General features: G+C 44.8%; 1 protein-coding gene across 3 annotated transcripts in view; it reads right to left on the reverse strand.

The window, feature by feature from the left end:
• The window catches only part of Skp2 (S-phase kinase-associated protein 2), a 43,444-nt gene that overhangs the window by 12,103 nt on the left and 15,575 nt on the right, over positions 1–15,766 (reverse strand). For all 3 annotated transcript variants that reach the window (NM_001285980.1, NM_013787.3, XM_011245359.2), the window contains 3 exons: positions 15,348–15,619; positions 3,802–3,913; positions 976–1,119 (listed from right to left, as the gene is read on the reverse strand). In NM_001285980.1, the coding sequence (NP_001272909.1) occupies positions 976–1,119; positions 3,802–3,913; positions 15,348–15,522 (431 nt within the window). In that variant the 5' untranslated portion in view covers positions 15,523–15,619. The remainder of the gene's footprint in view (positions 1–975; positions 1,120–3,801; positions 3,914–15,347; positions 15,620–15,766) is intronic.

The following is a 15,766-nucleotide window of genomic DNA, read 5'->3' on the forward strand; positions in this document are numbered from 1 at the left end:
CACATGACAGCCGAGCACAAATAAATACCCCTTTTAAATACTGGAGAAAGAGCTGAGCAGAAAACAAATTGCTTCTAGCTAACTCCTATCCTCAATCATTTTTAAAACTCAAGATTTCCCAAGCACGGATGGATGTTACTGCCAACACGGTCGCACTCCTAAAATTAAAAGGTGGCTATTAGGAGATGAGCTAGCCACACGTGCCCAGGGCGTGTGGTAAGCCTATGATGACTCCTGGCTGCTGGTCCGGGTTGAGGTTGAGCACCTGAGCAACAACCATGTTTACTAAGAGGAGGAGGACAGTAGATGAACCAGTTTTAATGGGAGGCCTAGTGTTTAGCTTTAGATATGCTAATATCAAAGTACTAGATATGCTAATATCAAAGTACTCAAGTTCAGATGTGGAAGCTTTTCAGTAATTAGAACTAAGAATTTTGAAGCGGACCAGACTAACGGAAGGGTCTGAGAATCCTGAGCATAAATGTGGGTGCATAAGACACAATGTGTCTGAGAACAGTAAGTAGAGACGGAGGAGGACAAATCCTGCACCGAACACAAGGGGAGGCTGTAGAGGAACAGTATGGCAGGAAATACAAGCATCGGAGAGGAAACGGACCATGGAAATCAGGGAAGGAAACTGAGACATGTTCTACTGTCTTTAGCTTGCTTTTCTCTTCCGTATCTCGCTGTTCTCCCGAGGAATCAGACAGCATGAAACCTTAGTATTCCATAATTTGCAGCACCAGAGAAGTACTTTTTAAAAACAGTTTACAAAACAAGAGAAGGTATTTTTTCCAGGTTGCAAATCTGTCGGTGATAGGGCAGAAAGCCCGGGATGCATTATGGGAGTATTCCTCCGCTTTGATATGGATGGGCAGAGGGATGGAAGTGGCCACGAGCGAGGGACAGATCACACACTGTTCGACGGAGGCGTGTGAGCTGTTCCCACCCCCACATCCAGTCATTCCTTCTTACCTGAAGCTTTCACCCAGCGGCTGCTCCATAAAGGACCGAGGGCAGCGGAAGGCGACCACCCCGCGGGAGAGCAAGCGCACAGTCACGTCTGGGTGCAGATTTTTACCCGCGAGGTCGAGGGACTGCCAGAGAGACTCATCGAGCCTAAAACAGAGGGGTGCTTCATTTCGTAAGTTGGCCAAAGCCAATTCTGGGGACCCTCAAAGTCACAGCTAACACGGAAGACATGGCCACTGGACTTCCTTAAAGCAAACCTGAAGAGCTTTTGTTTCCAAGCTGACTATGAAATACTAAATATTTCTTGGTCACAGTAGCAATATGCTCCCATGTTTCTTTCTGTAGGTTATCTGATGTTAAAGCTAGAAATGCTAATAACCTGGAACCACAGAATAAAATCCTATCAGTAAGTGTAATTTGACAAGTTTAAAAATCTCTTAAAAATGCTTATTATGGGCAGGAGAGATGGCTCAGCGGTTAAGAGCACTGACTGCTCTTCCAGAGGTCCTGAGTTCAAATCCCAGCAACCACATGGTGGCTCACAACCATCTGTAATGAGATCTCATGCCCTCTTCTGGTGTGTCTGAAGACAGCTATAGTGTACTTATATATAATAAATGAATAAATAAATCTTTTAAAAACTGCTTATAACAAGGTGCATAGATTCCAAACTTCCCAAACGATCCTGATTTCTAGTTCTGCCAAGCGTGGACAGGTTGCCACGGTTACCAGAAGTTTCATGAAAGTATAAATGAAGGAAGAAAAATAGTCATTATTTCATGGGAAAAAACCAATGACTCAGCCAGGGAAAAGTCACGGATTGGCTCTGTTCCATATTTGTATACATGCACAAGTGTATATACATATTTATGCTAATGTTAAAGAGGAAAGTACTAGATTATATAGATTTTCTAACACACATAGATATGCACACACACATACATTTAAAAAATAGACTGCATTTCAATCAGTGTTTCTTTTTAAAGCATTATTTTTGTTTACCTGTCTATGTCTGTGTAAGCAAACGATGTGTGTGTGTGTCCGTGTCCTCCAAGGCCAGGTGAAGTTATAGGCTGCTTTGGGCTGCCTGACATCCACTGAGTGAGACTTTTAATGAGAAATCATGCCATGCACAGAATTCTCTCTCTTAAACGTATTTGAAATAAACGCTCATCAACCAGTTTGAATTAGTTTTTCTACAAAACTTTGCTAATATGTGATTTGACTATTAAAAAGGCAGGCTATAGATCTGATATCTGTAAGAAAGTGGCATACTTTGTACATTACTCTTGTCTACCCTGAAATCTATCTCAAAAAAATAAAAAGACAGCAGATCCTTCTCTGATTATCTCAGATCTCAATGTCTCTCCTTTCAAAGAAGTACAGGGCAGCAGACTTGCTTTTCTAGAACAACCCAGGACCAGTCTGGAAGCATCCACTTTGCCCCAAATGACGCAGTGGTACACTGGAAACAAATGACGCAGTGGTACGCTGGAAAGAGAAGATGAATTCAGCAGCCACCCCTCCCCCAAGCCAAACATAACCAGTAATGGGTAAGGCTGGGCGCTAACAAGACGTAGTCTTATTTTAAGGTGCACTTCACCAACGAGTGTTCTTGACCCTGTAGTTTCTTCAACCCATAAACCAGAATAATACAAAATTATCATTTTAGCCATTGGGAAAGATTAAATTACTATGTCAGTTACTATTCTAGGAAAATAGAGATTGCCGGACCGAAGGGAAGATGTGGGTCCAAGGTACTAGGTGGCCAAAGATACAGAGAATAAACAAGTCTTGAGAGTAATGCTGTTCTGCATTTGGAAATTTATGCTAAAGAGAATGTTTTAGGTGCTTTAGCTACACTCACACCTGTAAAAAGTAACTCTGCAAGATTATGGTTATGTTAATTTGCTTGAGTGTAATTTAGTGACATATACCACAGCAAAACATATAGATTGCATACCTTAAATACACGCAAGGTTTTTAGAAAGTTTTTTTTTTTTTGCTTGGTTTGAAAAAAATAAGCCTCTTTGGTGGAAATGAAATGTAGCCAGAGTTGTGGAAACCTTTCTCACCTACCAAGACAACTGTGCAGGCTTAGGCCTGCAGCTGTGTGTAGCTCAGTGATAAGAGCTCTTGCCTCATCTGAGGCACTGGGTAAACTCCTGAGCATCCCACACAACAACAAAGCCATTCCTTATTTCCTGCTAGTCACTGCCTTCCTGGTTCACACCCTTTACATACACACACGTTAAGTGTAGCCAAGAACCAGCTAAGACTACCTCCAGTGGCCCTTGTTTAGCAGGCCCAACGAGCCAGGCAAGATACGGGCACCTTTCATTTTATCCTTAGGAGTATCCCACAATGAAGGGTCAATTATGGCTATCTTATACACAGCATGGCCAGGCTCAGAAGTGACAGGTAACTTGTCCAGGACATGGAGAGCATATGTAAAACAGTCTGGGCTCACACTGTCCAAGGTCAGAGACTTGTACCCTTCTCCAGTGCTCTCAGCCGGGTCCTCAGTACTGGGCCATCTTGCCGCCCTCCAGCTCTCCTTTGCTCTCAGCACACCACCCAGCCTAAACTGGTATATCCCTGGCAAACAAGTGCGGAACTGAACAGAGGCTATGAGAAATAGGGTAAGAGTAACCCACAGGAGACTCCTCTCATCTGACTGTGAGGCGACTTCCCTGACTTGAATGACAGTAAAAAGGAGCTGGATTTGCTTAGGTTCAGCTATGTTCTATGTGAGTTCAGACTCACATGAGCACATAACCCTCTTCCTTCCCTCCCCTCTCTATGCCCAGAAGGCTGAAGAATACTCACGAGAGGCGGTACCACCTCTTGCAAACGCCCGAGACTCTCAGCAGCTCAGGGAGGCACAGACAGGAAAAGATCCCAAGGAGCAGCTCATCTGGAAGGGAGTCCCAGGAGACACCTGCAAAGAAGCAGAGCAGGGTCTCCATCTCTGAATTCTTCTCTGTCCCAGCCTCGGAGTCCCAGCAAGCGTGTAGCATGCACGAGCATATATCAAGTTCACGCCACAAAGCTCTCAGTACTACACACCGACTTACACTGTGGTGGCTTGAATGAGATTGTCCCCTCTAGTCCGAACATTTGAATTCTTGCTTCCAAGTTGGTGGCGCTTGCTGTCTGATTAGGTTTAGGAGGGGTGACTTGGCTGGGAGCAGCTCACTGGGGTGGACTCTGAGGTTTCCGAGCCCCAGACACTCCCTGCCATCTTTCTCTGCTTCTGGCTTGAGAACAAGGTGTGAGGTCTCAGCCTTTGCTGTGACCCTATCCACTGCTTGCTCTCAGGACTCCCTGAGACCCTTGCCATTACGGACCCCTCCCACCTGAACCCTAAGCCCAAACAAACTCTTCCTTTCCATAAGTTGTCTGGGTTGTGATAGTTATCACAGGAACAGCAAAGTCCCTAAGGCAAGCGCTGCCGTGAGTGTCCCAATTTCTTAGCAGTGAGACTCGGGAACAAGAATATTTTCCCCTTGGCCCCAGGCTGGCAGAGACAAGTTGATTGGCCCCAGCACAGAGCAAGTCCCCAGCCACCCAATAAACTGTGGCTTGAAGCCACAGAGGCTCCCTTAGAAGGTGTGGACTTCTATAAAAGGCCTTCCTTCCTCCCTCCCTCCCTCCCTCCCTCCCTCCCTCCCTCTCTTTCTTTCTTTTTTTTTTTTTTTGGTGAGGGTGGCTGTGGAGTTGGGACAGGGCTTCTCTATGTAGCCTTGGCTATCCTGTAATTCACTCTGTAAGTCAGGCTGGCCCCAAACTCAGAGATCCTTCTGTCTCTGCCTCCCGAATGATGGGATTAAAAAGGCTTTCGCCACCACTGCCTGGCTTTCACTTCTTAATCCAACAAGTATTTCAAGATTCTCTACTACTACTTACGGTGCCAAGTAACACTGTAGATGTTAGTTATGGTGCTAACATCTCAGGTGTTAAGGAAAGATCAGCAGACAAAATAAGAACAATGAAAGAAAGACTTTACCTTCATAAAGCAGGCCTGTTATGGACAGTTATACTCGAAACAAGTACACTCGGGATGCCAGTTATGAAGAAAAATTCAGCCAGAAGTGAAACTCAGGCACAGCCAATATGTGTGAACACTGTGGGGGTGACGGCTGCTCCTGGGGCAGTGATCGCTGAGTCTGATAGACCTAGGTAATGGGAGTAAGCCTCGGATCTGTGCTCTGGACCCCGCAGAAGGCAGGCTTGCTTTGAAGAACAGAGCTAAGAAGGGTAGTGGCGGGGACTGGAATGAGAAGCAGGAAGGGAGAGCTATGGAGAAACACCTTTGGCTTCCATTTAGTTTTTGGTTTTTTTTCGCGACAGGGTCTCTCTGTATAGCCCAGGCTGTCCTGGAACTCACTTTGTAGACCAGGCTGGCCTGGAACACAGAAATCCGCCTGCCTGTCTCCCGAGTGCTGGGATTAAAGGCGTGCGCCACCACGCCCGGCTTTTGGCTTCCATTTAACAAGGAACTCCTAGATGGTGGTGAGCACAGAATTGCCACCGGTCCCTTGAAGTTCTGGGAAGATCAGTGTGGCTGTGGTCACAGTGGACGAGAGTGGGAGAAAGGTTAACGTAGCTTTGTCTTAGAGAAGTGGTTTCTAGGTGGCTCTTCCACCAGCTAGATCCAATTCTAGGCTCTCTACCTTCCTGTCCCCAAGAGAAGAAAGGGACCTGTATTTGTTAAGACTTATGGAGCTTACAGAGCACATACCTGAAGCAGGTACCATGAATAGGAAGAGGCCTCAGTGGAGAAGGGCACTGGGGGCAGCCCACGGCAGCTGCCCTGTCAGTCTTCCTGGACTGTCTCTCTGAGACAAATCCTGACTGTCTTTCAGTTTTTTTTCGAGACAGGGTTTCTCTGTGTATCCCTGGCTGTCCTGGAACTCTAGACCAGGCTAGCGTCGAACTCAGAAATCTGCCTGCCTCTGCCTCCTGAGTGCTGGCATTAAAGGCGTGCGCCACCAACGCCCGGCCTGCCTGTCTTTCAACTGCATTCCTTCAATAGAGCCAGACACTCAGCCTGTGTCCACATTACTTAGCACAAGGATCAACCTGTGACGGTTCAACTCTAGAAGTGTGTCCCAGCCACCGGAACCTGCTGTAATTCTTAGGATAAGTCATTCTGGGTCGCGCCTGGATGCCATTCATTTAAAATAAAACTGCTACTAATGGCTTCCTCCTACGGGAAGCCTCATGACCAATGAAGATCCCTTGTGTACGTGATCGCAACAGCAACTCATCTGTTTAGGCCTCCCAGGTCCACAAGATCTTGCAAAGGAAAATCCGATTTGTTTTACAGACTAGGAAGTAAAATTTGATCTAGTCATATATTTACTGAATGATCAATTCAATCCCAAGATTTGTTCTTGGGATACAATATAAGCTAAGCACACCCAGATCGTTATTCTAGTTTGAAGATGAGCGAGACAAAGAAGATACTCCAACTATCTATCATGTTTGGCTACATGAGGGCCCCCAAATCTCTGCAGCATCTGGGGCAGAAGGGTCATCAGGGAAGGCTTCTGGGAAGCCGTGGCTCCTCCGTGCTCAATCGAGGGCTGTGCTGTAAGTCTAGTTTGTTCTTTACCCAAGTTCAGTGTGGGAGATGAGGTCCAGTGCACTCTGCTAGCTTTGAACCCACCATGTGGTTGAGCTCTGATCTATTGTGAATTCCTCTATCTCCCAAGTGCTGCAAGTTGAGCTTTCATTCTGATCCACAAAGACTATATTGTCAGATCCCTGGTGTATCTGAGAATTACCATATTATAGGAAGAACTCAGCCCTCATTGGAATCCCAGCTGTGCTGCCCCTAGTCTATGATGCTGAGTAACTTGAGTCTCTCTAGGTCTGTTTTCTATCTGGAGGAGAGAGAATAAACAGAGTTGCCTGGCAAAGCTGTTCAGTGCGGAGATGAGGTGATACAGAAGATTTGAAATAATGCAGTACAGAGGCAGTCTTTCTCTCCACACTCCCCTGCTTTCCACACGAAATCAGCACATTTTCCTTCTGTATTTTTTTTTTTTTTCATACTAGGAAGTACGCTAGTTTGAATTCTCATGAACAGGCTAAAACCCGTGATCAGAGGAGGCCTGGTTATGCTGCAAGGGACTTACCCGAGCCCAAACCTCACATCTCCCTCAGTCTCAGCTGTGAGTCTCCCGAAGCAGATCCAGGTCTGACTTCAAAGGGGAAGCACTGGAGAAGTGGGGAAGGCAGCCGCTACAGGGTGGAGGGAAGCCAGCTATGGCGTGTTAACAGGCAGGCTGTCGCCATGGAAACTGGTTTAAACCTTCAGGGGTTCCAGAAACCTGGAACCTGCCTCTGAGCTGTCCCACCAGAGGGTCCAGGAGCTGCAGTAAGAGAGTCCACCAGGTGCTGTTGTATGTTAACTCTGGGCTCACTGGTAACTTCTCAGCATAGCTGCCCAGAGAAAGCCCTCAGGCACTGTGGCATCTTCTGCATTCAGGTGAAAGCCTTGGGAACTAAGGAAAAGGTGAGTGGCAAGGGACCATGGGTCAGTCAACAACTGTGTTCAATAAAGATGACTCGGGGAGGGAATTAGAGAAGCACACCCAGAGATGTATGACTGATGACCTCATTCAGTGCTTGCTAGTTTATGAGGAAGTTCTAAGAAAGCAGAGGAGAGAGAAAGACAGACCAGCAAGGAATAATCCCGTGATAGGAGGAAGTGTAACATAGTGCTGAATGCAGAGGCAGCAGACCCAGGCACCAAAGCCTCGCAAGAGAACACTTGCTCTGAGAAGTAATTTCATGTCGCCACCAAAGATCCATGCTCATGTTCCAGCAATGTGCAATGGCTAGCATGTAATTAGAATTTGATAAATATTTGCTAAGGGCACTGGACCTTTTATTTCTATTAATTCTTAACGTGACTGGCTAACTTTCTTTAACCAACTATATCAGTTACTATAACTGGCTAACTTCCTTTAACCGACTAATTACTACATCAGTATTAAGACCAGAACCTGAAATTGAATATTAGAAAAAGCCTGACTGATATTTCATGGAGGAATAACTAACACTTCAGAGAAGAATGCTGGCTTTATTTTAAATACAGGCAAGACTGTTATAGGCCTCATAAGACCAGTTTCTTCATTTGAACAAAAATAGATTGGTTTGTAACAAACATATCATGAGTGGCTTTTGATTAATGAGCTAGTTTTGGGAGCTGGGTATGAGATACAGCTCATGTCCAATAAATATCCTTAGTGGCAAATGGACTATTAAATAAATATATATCATAATAGTGAAAACTGCCATCTACTAGAAGCCCTAAAACCTCTCGAACTGACTTTGCTGCAATATATATATATATATATATATATATATATATATATATATATATTGCAATATATATATATATATATATTGCAGCAAATATATGTATATACACACACACACACACACACACACACACACACACACAAAGTATTATTACTCTCATTTTTATGTATGAGTTCATTTATTTCAATGAAGCCAAATGATTTCAGAAAGGCTACATTAATTGTTAGGAAGGGTGCAGAACCAAGAGGCACACTTGAGTTTCTAAATTCCCATGCCCCAAAGTGGAAGTACAAGGTCACAGAGGCAGAGGCTTAATGATGTCTCTGGTGGCAGAGAACACTGCTGAATGCTGCAATGTACCAATGAGAGTACTATCGGATGGGAGGAGCAGCAGTCCAGAAAATTATATAGCCTTAGCTAAGAGCAAGGTACTCAGTGCTCCAATCATTTGACTATTCAGGATAACCCAGTTCTGGGGCCCCAGGGTGGAAGTGGGTGAGCCTGGAATTGGCTGCTGTCCCAGCAGATGAATGGGGCAGAAATTTGTCTCCAGTAGCTGTGCTGGTGGCTAAAATCCAGGCTGTGATACACTTAATCTAATTGTATTTGCCATATTTAATTCTCAAAACATCAGCCATCTGTTTCCTGGATTCCTGACAACATGGCTGCCTGGTCTGTTTGCAAGCACAAGAGTGAGCTATCCGGTGGTCTTTTCCCCACTCTGATCTACAAAACCCACCAAGGCTTGCTACGGTGGCATAGAACGGCAGCTAACCAGCACTGCTACCGTTTCTTCTCAGGTGCAAACAAGCTTCCTCGTCGTTAGTCCACTCCCCATACCCTTCAGCCTCCTCGGGAGAGAGGGGCGTGGAGGAGTTCTAAGCACTTGAGCCTAACTTGTCTTACTCAATCTGCTCATTTCTCACACAAGATTCAGACTGAGATCCAAAATGATTCGAATGACACCCGAAATTTTGATTAAAAAAAAGAACTGATTTTAATTATAAATTACGAGAGGAGTTGCCCACAGAGGCCGGAGGTGTTGGATCTTCTGGAACTACAGTTGCTATAAGAACCCGGTATGGAACCCTTCCTGAAGAGCAGTAGATACTCTTTACTGCTAAGCCCTATGCAGCCTCCCAAATTCTGACTTTTACGATTGCTTTTCAGCTGGACTTTGTGTGCACACCAAAACACATCCTGTATTACTTTTTCTTTTTTATATTTGATTTTATTAAGAGTGCTCACACTTTGACCACTCTTACCGGCTTAATTTTGGTGACACATTATAATCTGTGCTTTCTCCGTAGGGAACTAACTGTACAGATTTCTGTCACTCTAGGTGAACGTTCCTTCATTTTCTCACAACCACAGAGGCTGTACTAGTTGTTAATATATTTGTAATTTGGGTACAGTGGGCCAGATAGAAAAAAAAAACACACAGCAAAATTAATGATTGTACCATTCACCCCACACCCCTTTATTTCTACTACTTTTTAATCCTTGTGGGATATGAGAAATAATAAAGAAATAAGGGCAAGCAAGCTACAAGAGTTGGGCTTTTTTTTCATTGTTACTACTATAGTCCCAATACCTAGAACAGTATTTATGCTTGCTATGCCAGAACTCGTGGTATATGTCCATAATCTCAGCATTGTTTTAAATTTAAAGGATTATTTACTTTACGTGAGTGCTCTATCTGCATGTACATCTGCATGCCACAAGAAGGCACCAGACTCCATTACAGATGGTTGTGAACCACCATGGGGTTGCTTGGAATTGAACTCAGGACCTCTGGAAGAGCAGACAGTGCTCAACCACTGAGCCATCCCTCCAGCCCACATAATCTCAGCATTTGGCAGAAGAGTCAGGAAGACTTTGCAATGTGTGAAGCCAACCAAATAGTGAGTTTTAGCCATGGTTATACAGGGATTCCTAGTCTCAAAGTGAATAAATAAAAAGAAAACGGTGGAATGGCCACAAGGAAACTATAAAGCAAGCAAAGATGACTGGAAGTGTCCCCACAATGACTTCAACAGAACAAAGGCTTGGGAGCTGGTGGGTCCTGCAATCAATTTAGTAGGCTTGCTGCTGCTGCTGCTGCTACTACTACTACTATTTTGCTTTGAACAAAACATTTTATTTCTTTTGTGTAAGCAAAGGTAGGGGTGCGGAGGCTGTTAAAGTAGTTGGGTATCTCCTACCTTGTGGGTTCAAGAGAGGGAGCAGCTCAGTTTTGATGGAAAACGCCTTTATGTGTGGAGCCATCTTGCTACCATTATCATTATTGTTATTATCTCAAGAATGGGATAGTATAGAACAGACAATATCCTAGGGAAAGGGGAATGATAATTCTATGAAACTCTTGTTTCAAATTCTCCTATGGCAATATAAAATATATTTCTTACTCGCTAAACAAAAATGTATGGGGAGAAAAATGTTTGCTTTGGGGTACTAAAACCACAGATTCTCAGGCTAAAGAAATTCTTTCCTCTGAACCTCTGGAACTCTGCACTTTGAACACGATTCCATGTGGATTCTGATATCCTCTGAACTTTGGAGTTTTAGTCAGAGAGAGAACCTTTGCTGGGTCTGGAATTTGAAGTGGCTTAACAGCCATGAAAGAGCTAATCAACACATTAGTTCAAGTGCATTTTTCAAGGTGCTCACTTATTTAAAAGACAAGGAACAGGCATTTAAGGACCATGAATAAAATGTGATTGCCCTCTTTCCGCTGCTGGCTCCACTTCTGCACTGTTTCCTGTTTCCTCCCAACTCCTTCCCTACACACCAGAGAGCCAGCCAGAACTACCCTGCTATATGATGGGAGGGTCACATAGTTTTAAGCATCCCACATAAACAGATGCGGAGGAATTTCGTTGCCAGATGTGAAGCTGGAATGCAGCCCGTGGTGAAAGCTTGCTTAGCAATGAACCAACAAAAGCCCTGGGCCAGTCACCAGATCTGTGTACAGTAGGCATAGCCTGTCCAGCCCTAATCCTGGCAGAGTTATTAGCCACCTGTCCTAACAACTGCAGGCAAAACTCCCTGGGATAAGAATCCAGCTACACTGGAGGCCTATGCTTGCTTCCGGGAGCTTGGTGGCACTCTTCTGTAGCAGCTGCCTCTCGGCTTACACCATGGGCCTACTTCTCATCCATAGCAATTAACAAGAAAGTCACTCCATGAGTAAGTGTATGCCATTGTCCTCTCTATCTCCTAAACCACGAACACCCTAAAAGCCATGATTATTTTCCTCTCTCACTTTAGATATTCATTTTAAGCATCAATCTTTTGTTTGTTTTTTGTTTGTTTTGTTTTTCCGAGACAGGGTTTTTCTGTGTAGCCCTGGCTGTCCTGGAACTCACTTAGTAGACCAGGCTGGCCTTGAACTCAGAAATTCGCCTGCTTCTGCCTCCCAAGTGCTGGGATTAAAGGTGTACGCCACCACCACTGGGCCCATTAAGCACCAATCTTAAAGTCTAGGTTCATTTCTGTGCTGTCTATAGTCTAAGCACTAGGGAAGCCGAAGACAGGATTGCTATGAGTTCAAGGTCAATCTGGACTACAAAATGAGAGTATATTAAAAAAAAAGGGGGGGGGGGAGTCATGTATGATACCTCACAAGCTGTCAGCACTTGTAAGGTGGGCTGAAGCAGGAGAAATGCTGAGATTTCAAGACTACATAGTGAATACAAGATTAACCAGAAGTATACAAGATTGGTCTTAAAAAAAAAAAAAAAAGCCAGGGTAATGGTGCACACCTTTAATCATACCACTTGGAAGGCAGAGGCGGGAAGATCTCTGAGAGTTCAAGGCCAGCCTAGTCTACAAAGCCCAGGATGGTCAAGACAAAGCTAACCCTGTCTCAAAAAACAAACAAAAAAACCCAAACATAACAAGAAAAAAGAAATGCAGACGTAGACTCACTGATTGGACCAGTTCAGTTCCTCTCTCCCCAACACCTTTGCTTTGCCAAGTAGCCAAGGACTCCACACATCCACTGGGATGGGAAATGAGTCACTTCTGCACAAGGGGCTCCTTCCCTCCTTCCAGCCCTGAGGACACTCAGGGTCTGAGCTACTACTAACACCTCTGTCTTCCTGGCAGGCATGTAGCTGTGTGCAGCTGCTATATACTTTGTCCTTCCTCTTCAACTCCATTTTGAAACTCCTAAGAAACAGCAACCCTCCCTTATGTTCTGTCTGGGTCCTCACAGTGTTTTGCTTCAAAGATGACTTTTGTCCTACATCTGTGGACACGTAGATGTCATATTTTATAACCAAAGCTATGTACAATGGGCAAGTTAATCAAAACCTACTCATCTTAGCAGGATCTATCTCACCACATTTGGTTGGTCAAACACCAAATTGCTACTGTTAAAAACCCAGGCTCTAAAAATAAGAGTCACTTTAAGTTTTATAAAGAAAAAGATTTCTATATGTGCAGAGTCAGATTAACATTACTGTAGACAGAGGATGCTTCTCAAGCCAGTGTCAGAAACTGTGTGGACCATTACCTATTATAAGCCACTGTCATACTAAGACCTTTACAGTTTTACTCAATGTTCAGATGAACACTTTAAGTAGGAATTATTGCTCCATTTCACAGATAAGGAAACTAAGGCCCAGAAAGTTCAAGTCACTTCCCAAGGTAGCTCCCAATGGCAGCATCAAGGTTTAAATGTAGATTTGTCTGAACTTACTTCCATACCCCTCTAGTTAATCTCATATATTATTATATATTCAGTTATGTTTTCACTTTGAGACAGTCTTACTGCGAGGCTCATGCTTTCTAGAAATCCCCATCTTCTGACTACAGCCTCTTAAACTGGGACCAGAGAGACGTGCCACCATACCTGGCATTAATGTGGACTCACATGCTATAACCTGAAGATGACTCCCTTTCCAAAAAAGTATTGAGAAGCCCAAACAGAATTTTTTTTTTTTGAGACAAGAGTCTCATTGCGTAGCCCTGGTTGTCCTGGAAGTCACTGTATAGGCCAAAGAGCTTCCAATTCACAGAGATCTGCCAGCTTTGGCCACTGGTGTACTGGGTTCAAAGGCATGAGACACCACAGGGGACTACAAAACAGGGATTTTCAAGCAAGCCACGGATCTGCTCACCACCCTGTCTGCAGACAGCGCCCGAAGGAAGGACGGAAGAATCCATTTCTTTACGCTGGCTTTGCAAGGCTTCACTCTGATGCTTTCTTCAACGTCTTTTTCCATTCCTCACCCAATTTTAGTTTAGACTTTGGTCACCTCTTCCACTGCTTTCATCCTGACCACGGCTTATCATTCTCTCACTGCTCTACATAAATCTCTAGGGGTCTGCTGCCTATCCTCTACCCGATACAGTTCAGCCTCAGCTAACCAATGTGTCCCTTTGGAGGGGTCACCGAGCCGGGGCGCCAATGGTCCACTCTTTTAATCCCAGCACTTGAGGCAGGCAGATCTCTGAGCTGGAGGCCAGCCTGTCTGAGTTGGAGGCCAGTGAGTTACACTACAAACAAAGAAACCCTGTCTCAATGGACGACACTGAACGAGGGGAGAGGAGTGAGTGTTCCAATGAGGAAAGATCAGCCCCACCTGAGGCCGCACCTCTCCCTACTCTGTCCACTCTCACTCTGCTTTCCTGTTCTCCAGCATCTTATGTGGCTTCCCTTTACTTTAGGTTCCCTATGCCAAGGGACATTTTCACGCGTATTCCTGCATTCTCCCCTTGTCTTTGCTTAAAGGTCACAGCCCAAATAAGGATGTCAGCCAATAACCAGTTTGCAATCTATCTTCAGATTCCAAGACTTCCTCCATTCTGCCTCAGTTTGACCCCCTCTTTGTTTTTAGCCACGTTGGCCTAACATGTTACAGAAAGTACCATATCCATTGGACTTCCAGCATTTCCTCACTAGAATGGAAGTTCTAGGATTTGTCTGTTTTGTTCACTGCTATTATCTGGAGCCACTATACTGTGGAGGACAGTGTGCTCTCAAAAACACTTCCTGAATCACTCTTTTGAGACAGGGTTTCTCTGTGTAGCCCTGGCTGTCCTGGAACTCACTCTGTAGACCAGGCTGGCCTCAGAAATCCGCCTGCCTCTGCCTCCTAAATCCTGGGATTAAAGGCGTGTGCTACCACTGCCCGACCCTGAATCACTTTTTTAAATGACTAGGGGGTGGGGGTGGGGAAACCTTGACAAGCCTCAGGTCAACACACTATATTTACTCTAAGGCTGCCAGTCCTTGAGTCTGGATCTGCCCTGGAGGCGCTTTATTTAAAAATGTTTGGGGAATCAAGGAGTGGGAGTCACTAGTGAGAGAAGAATTTCAGGTAAATTCTGATCTCATCAATCCACCCTGCCTCCTGGAGACAGAGCTGAGAAGAAAGCTGACAATATAAATCTATTACAATAATCCAGGAAGAGATGATGAAAGCTTGAAACAGCTGCCACACAAGAGTGAAAGACACAGTGACTAGCTGGGTAGTGGGGGCAGTGGGGATGAGACCACATTTCAGGGTTCTATGACTGTAGATGCAATGTCACAGTAAGGGAAACACCACACCCCCAAGGGCCTGCTTGCAAGCGGAGCAATCTAAGTCTCTTCTACTTAGTAACATTTACCTTCCTAATGTGCCTACCAATAATCTAAGTCATTACCATACAAAGCTTGCTCAGATACAAAGAAGTATATAGAGACAAAAGGGGACCCTCTAAGATCCCTGCTTCTGTTCCCATATGTCAGTGTACTGAGCTGGACTTTGAGCAGGAAGATTCCTTTCTAAGGAAAAGGGCAGGAAAAAAGCTTCAAGTCAATTGTTGACCACAAGATAAAGACCAACCAAGATTCCTGAAGACTTAATGACTGGAATCCATTTCACTGCCACACTTCCAAACTAGGCAATTTTAGGCACCAAAACTAGGCAATTTTAGGCACCGATCCAAAAAGATTCCCCAAGGAAATAATTCAATCGAATTTAGTTAAAACAAAATAGTTCAACCCATTACAATACAGTTTGGATCTTAGTGTTGTGCATTACCTGGAAAGTTCTCCCGACTAAGCTTCGGCCGACGGATGATCACAAAGTCTTTGTCACTCCCTTTGCCCTTGACTCGTTTCCTTGGAGGGCTCTGGGGGTGGCCGAGGTTTGAGAGCAGTCCATGTGGGATGTTCTCACTGTCCACCTCCTCCTTCTCCAAGGCCGAGACACCCATGCCTGATAGCAGTTCAGAAGTCTTGCTGGAATCCCATCCCCACGTGAAGCTGGTGGTGACGTTGCCACTCTGGTCCGGAATCTCCTGAAGGTGCTTCCTGCAGAAGGGCAGACATTCTCTATTCCTTTTGAAAATACACCCCTAAATAATTCCAAGGTAGGCATGAAAGAAGAGTAAAGAATGGAGTGGAGAAAAGTCCCAGCAAGTGACAGTACTGCATTTTTTAAACGTGCCTACAAGCGAG

Source organism: Mus musculus, chromosome 15, assembly GCF_000001635.26.
Source record: "Mus musculus strain C57BL/6J chromosome 15, GRCm38.p6 C57BL/6J".
NCBI lineage: Eukaryota > Metazoa > Chordata > Mammalia > Rodentia > Muridae > Mus > Mus musculus.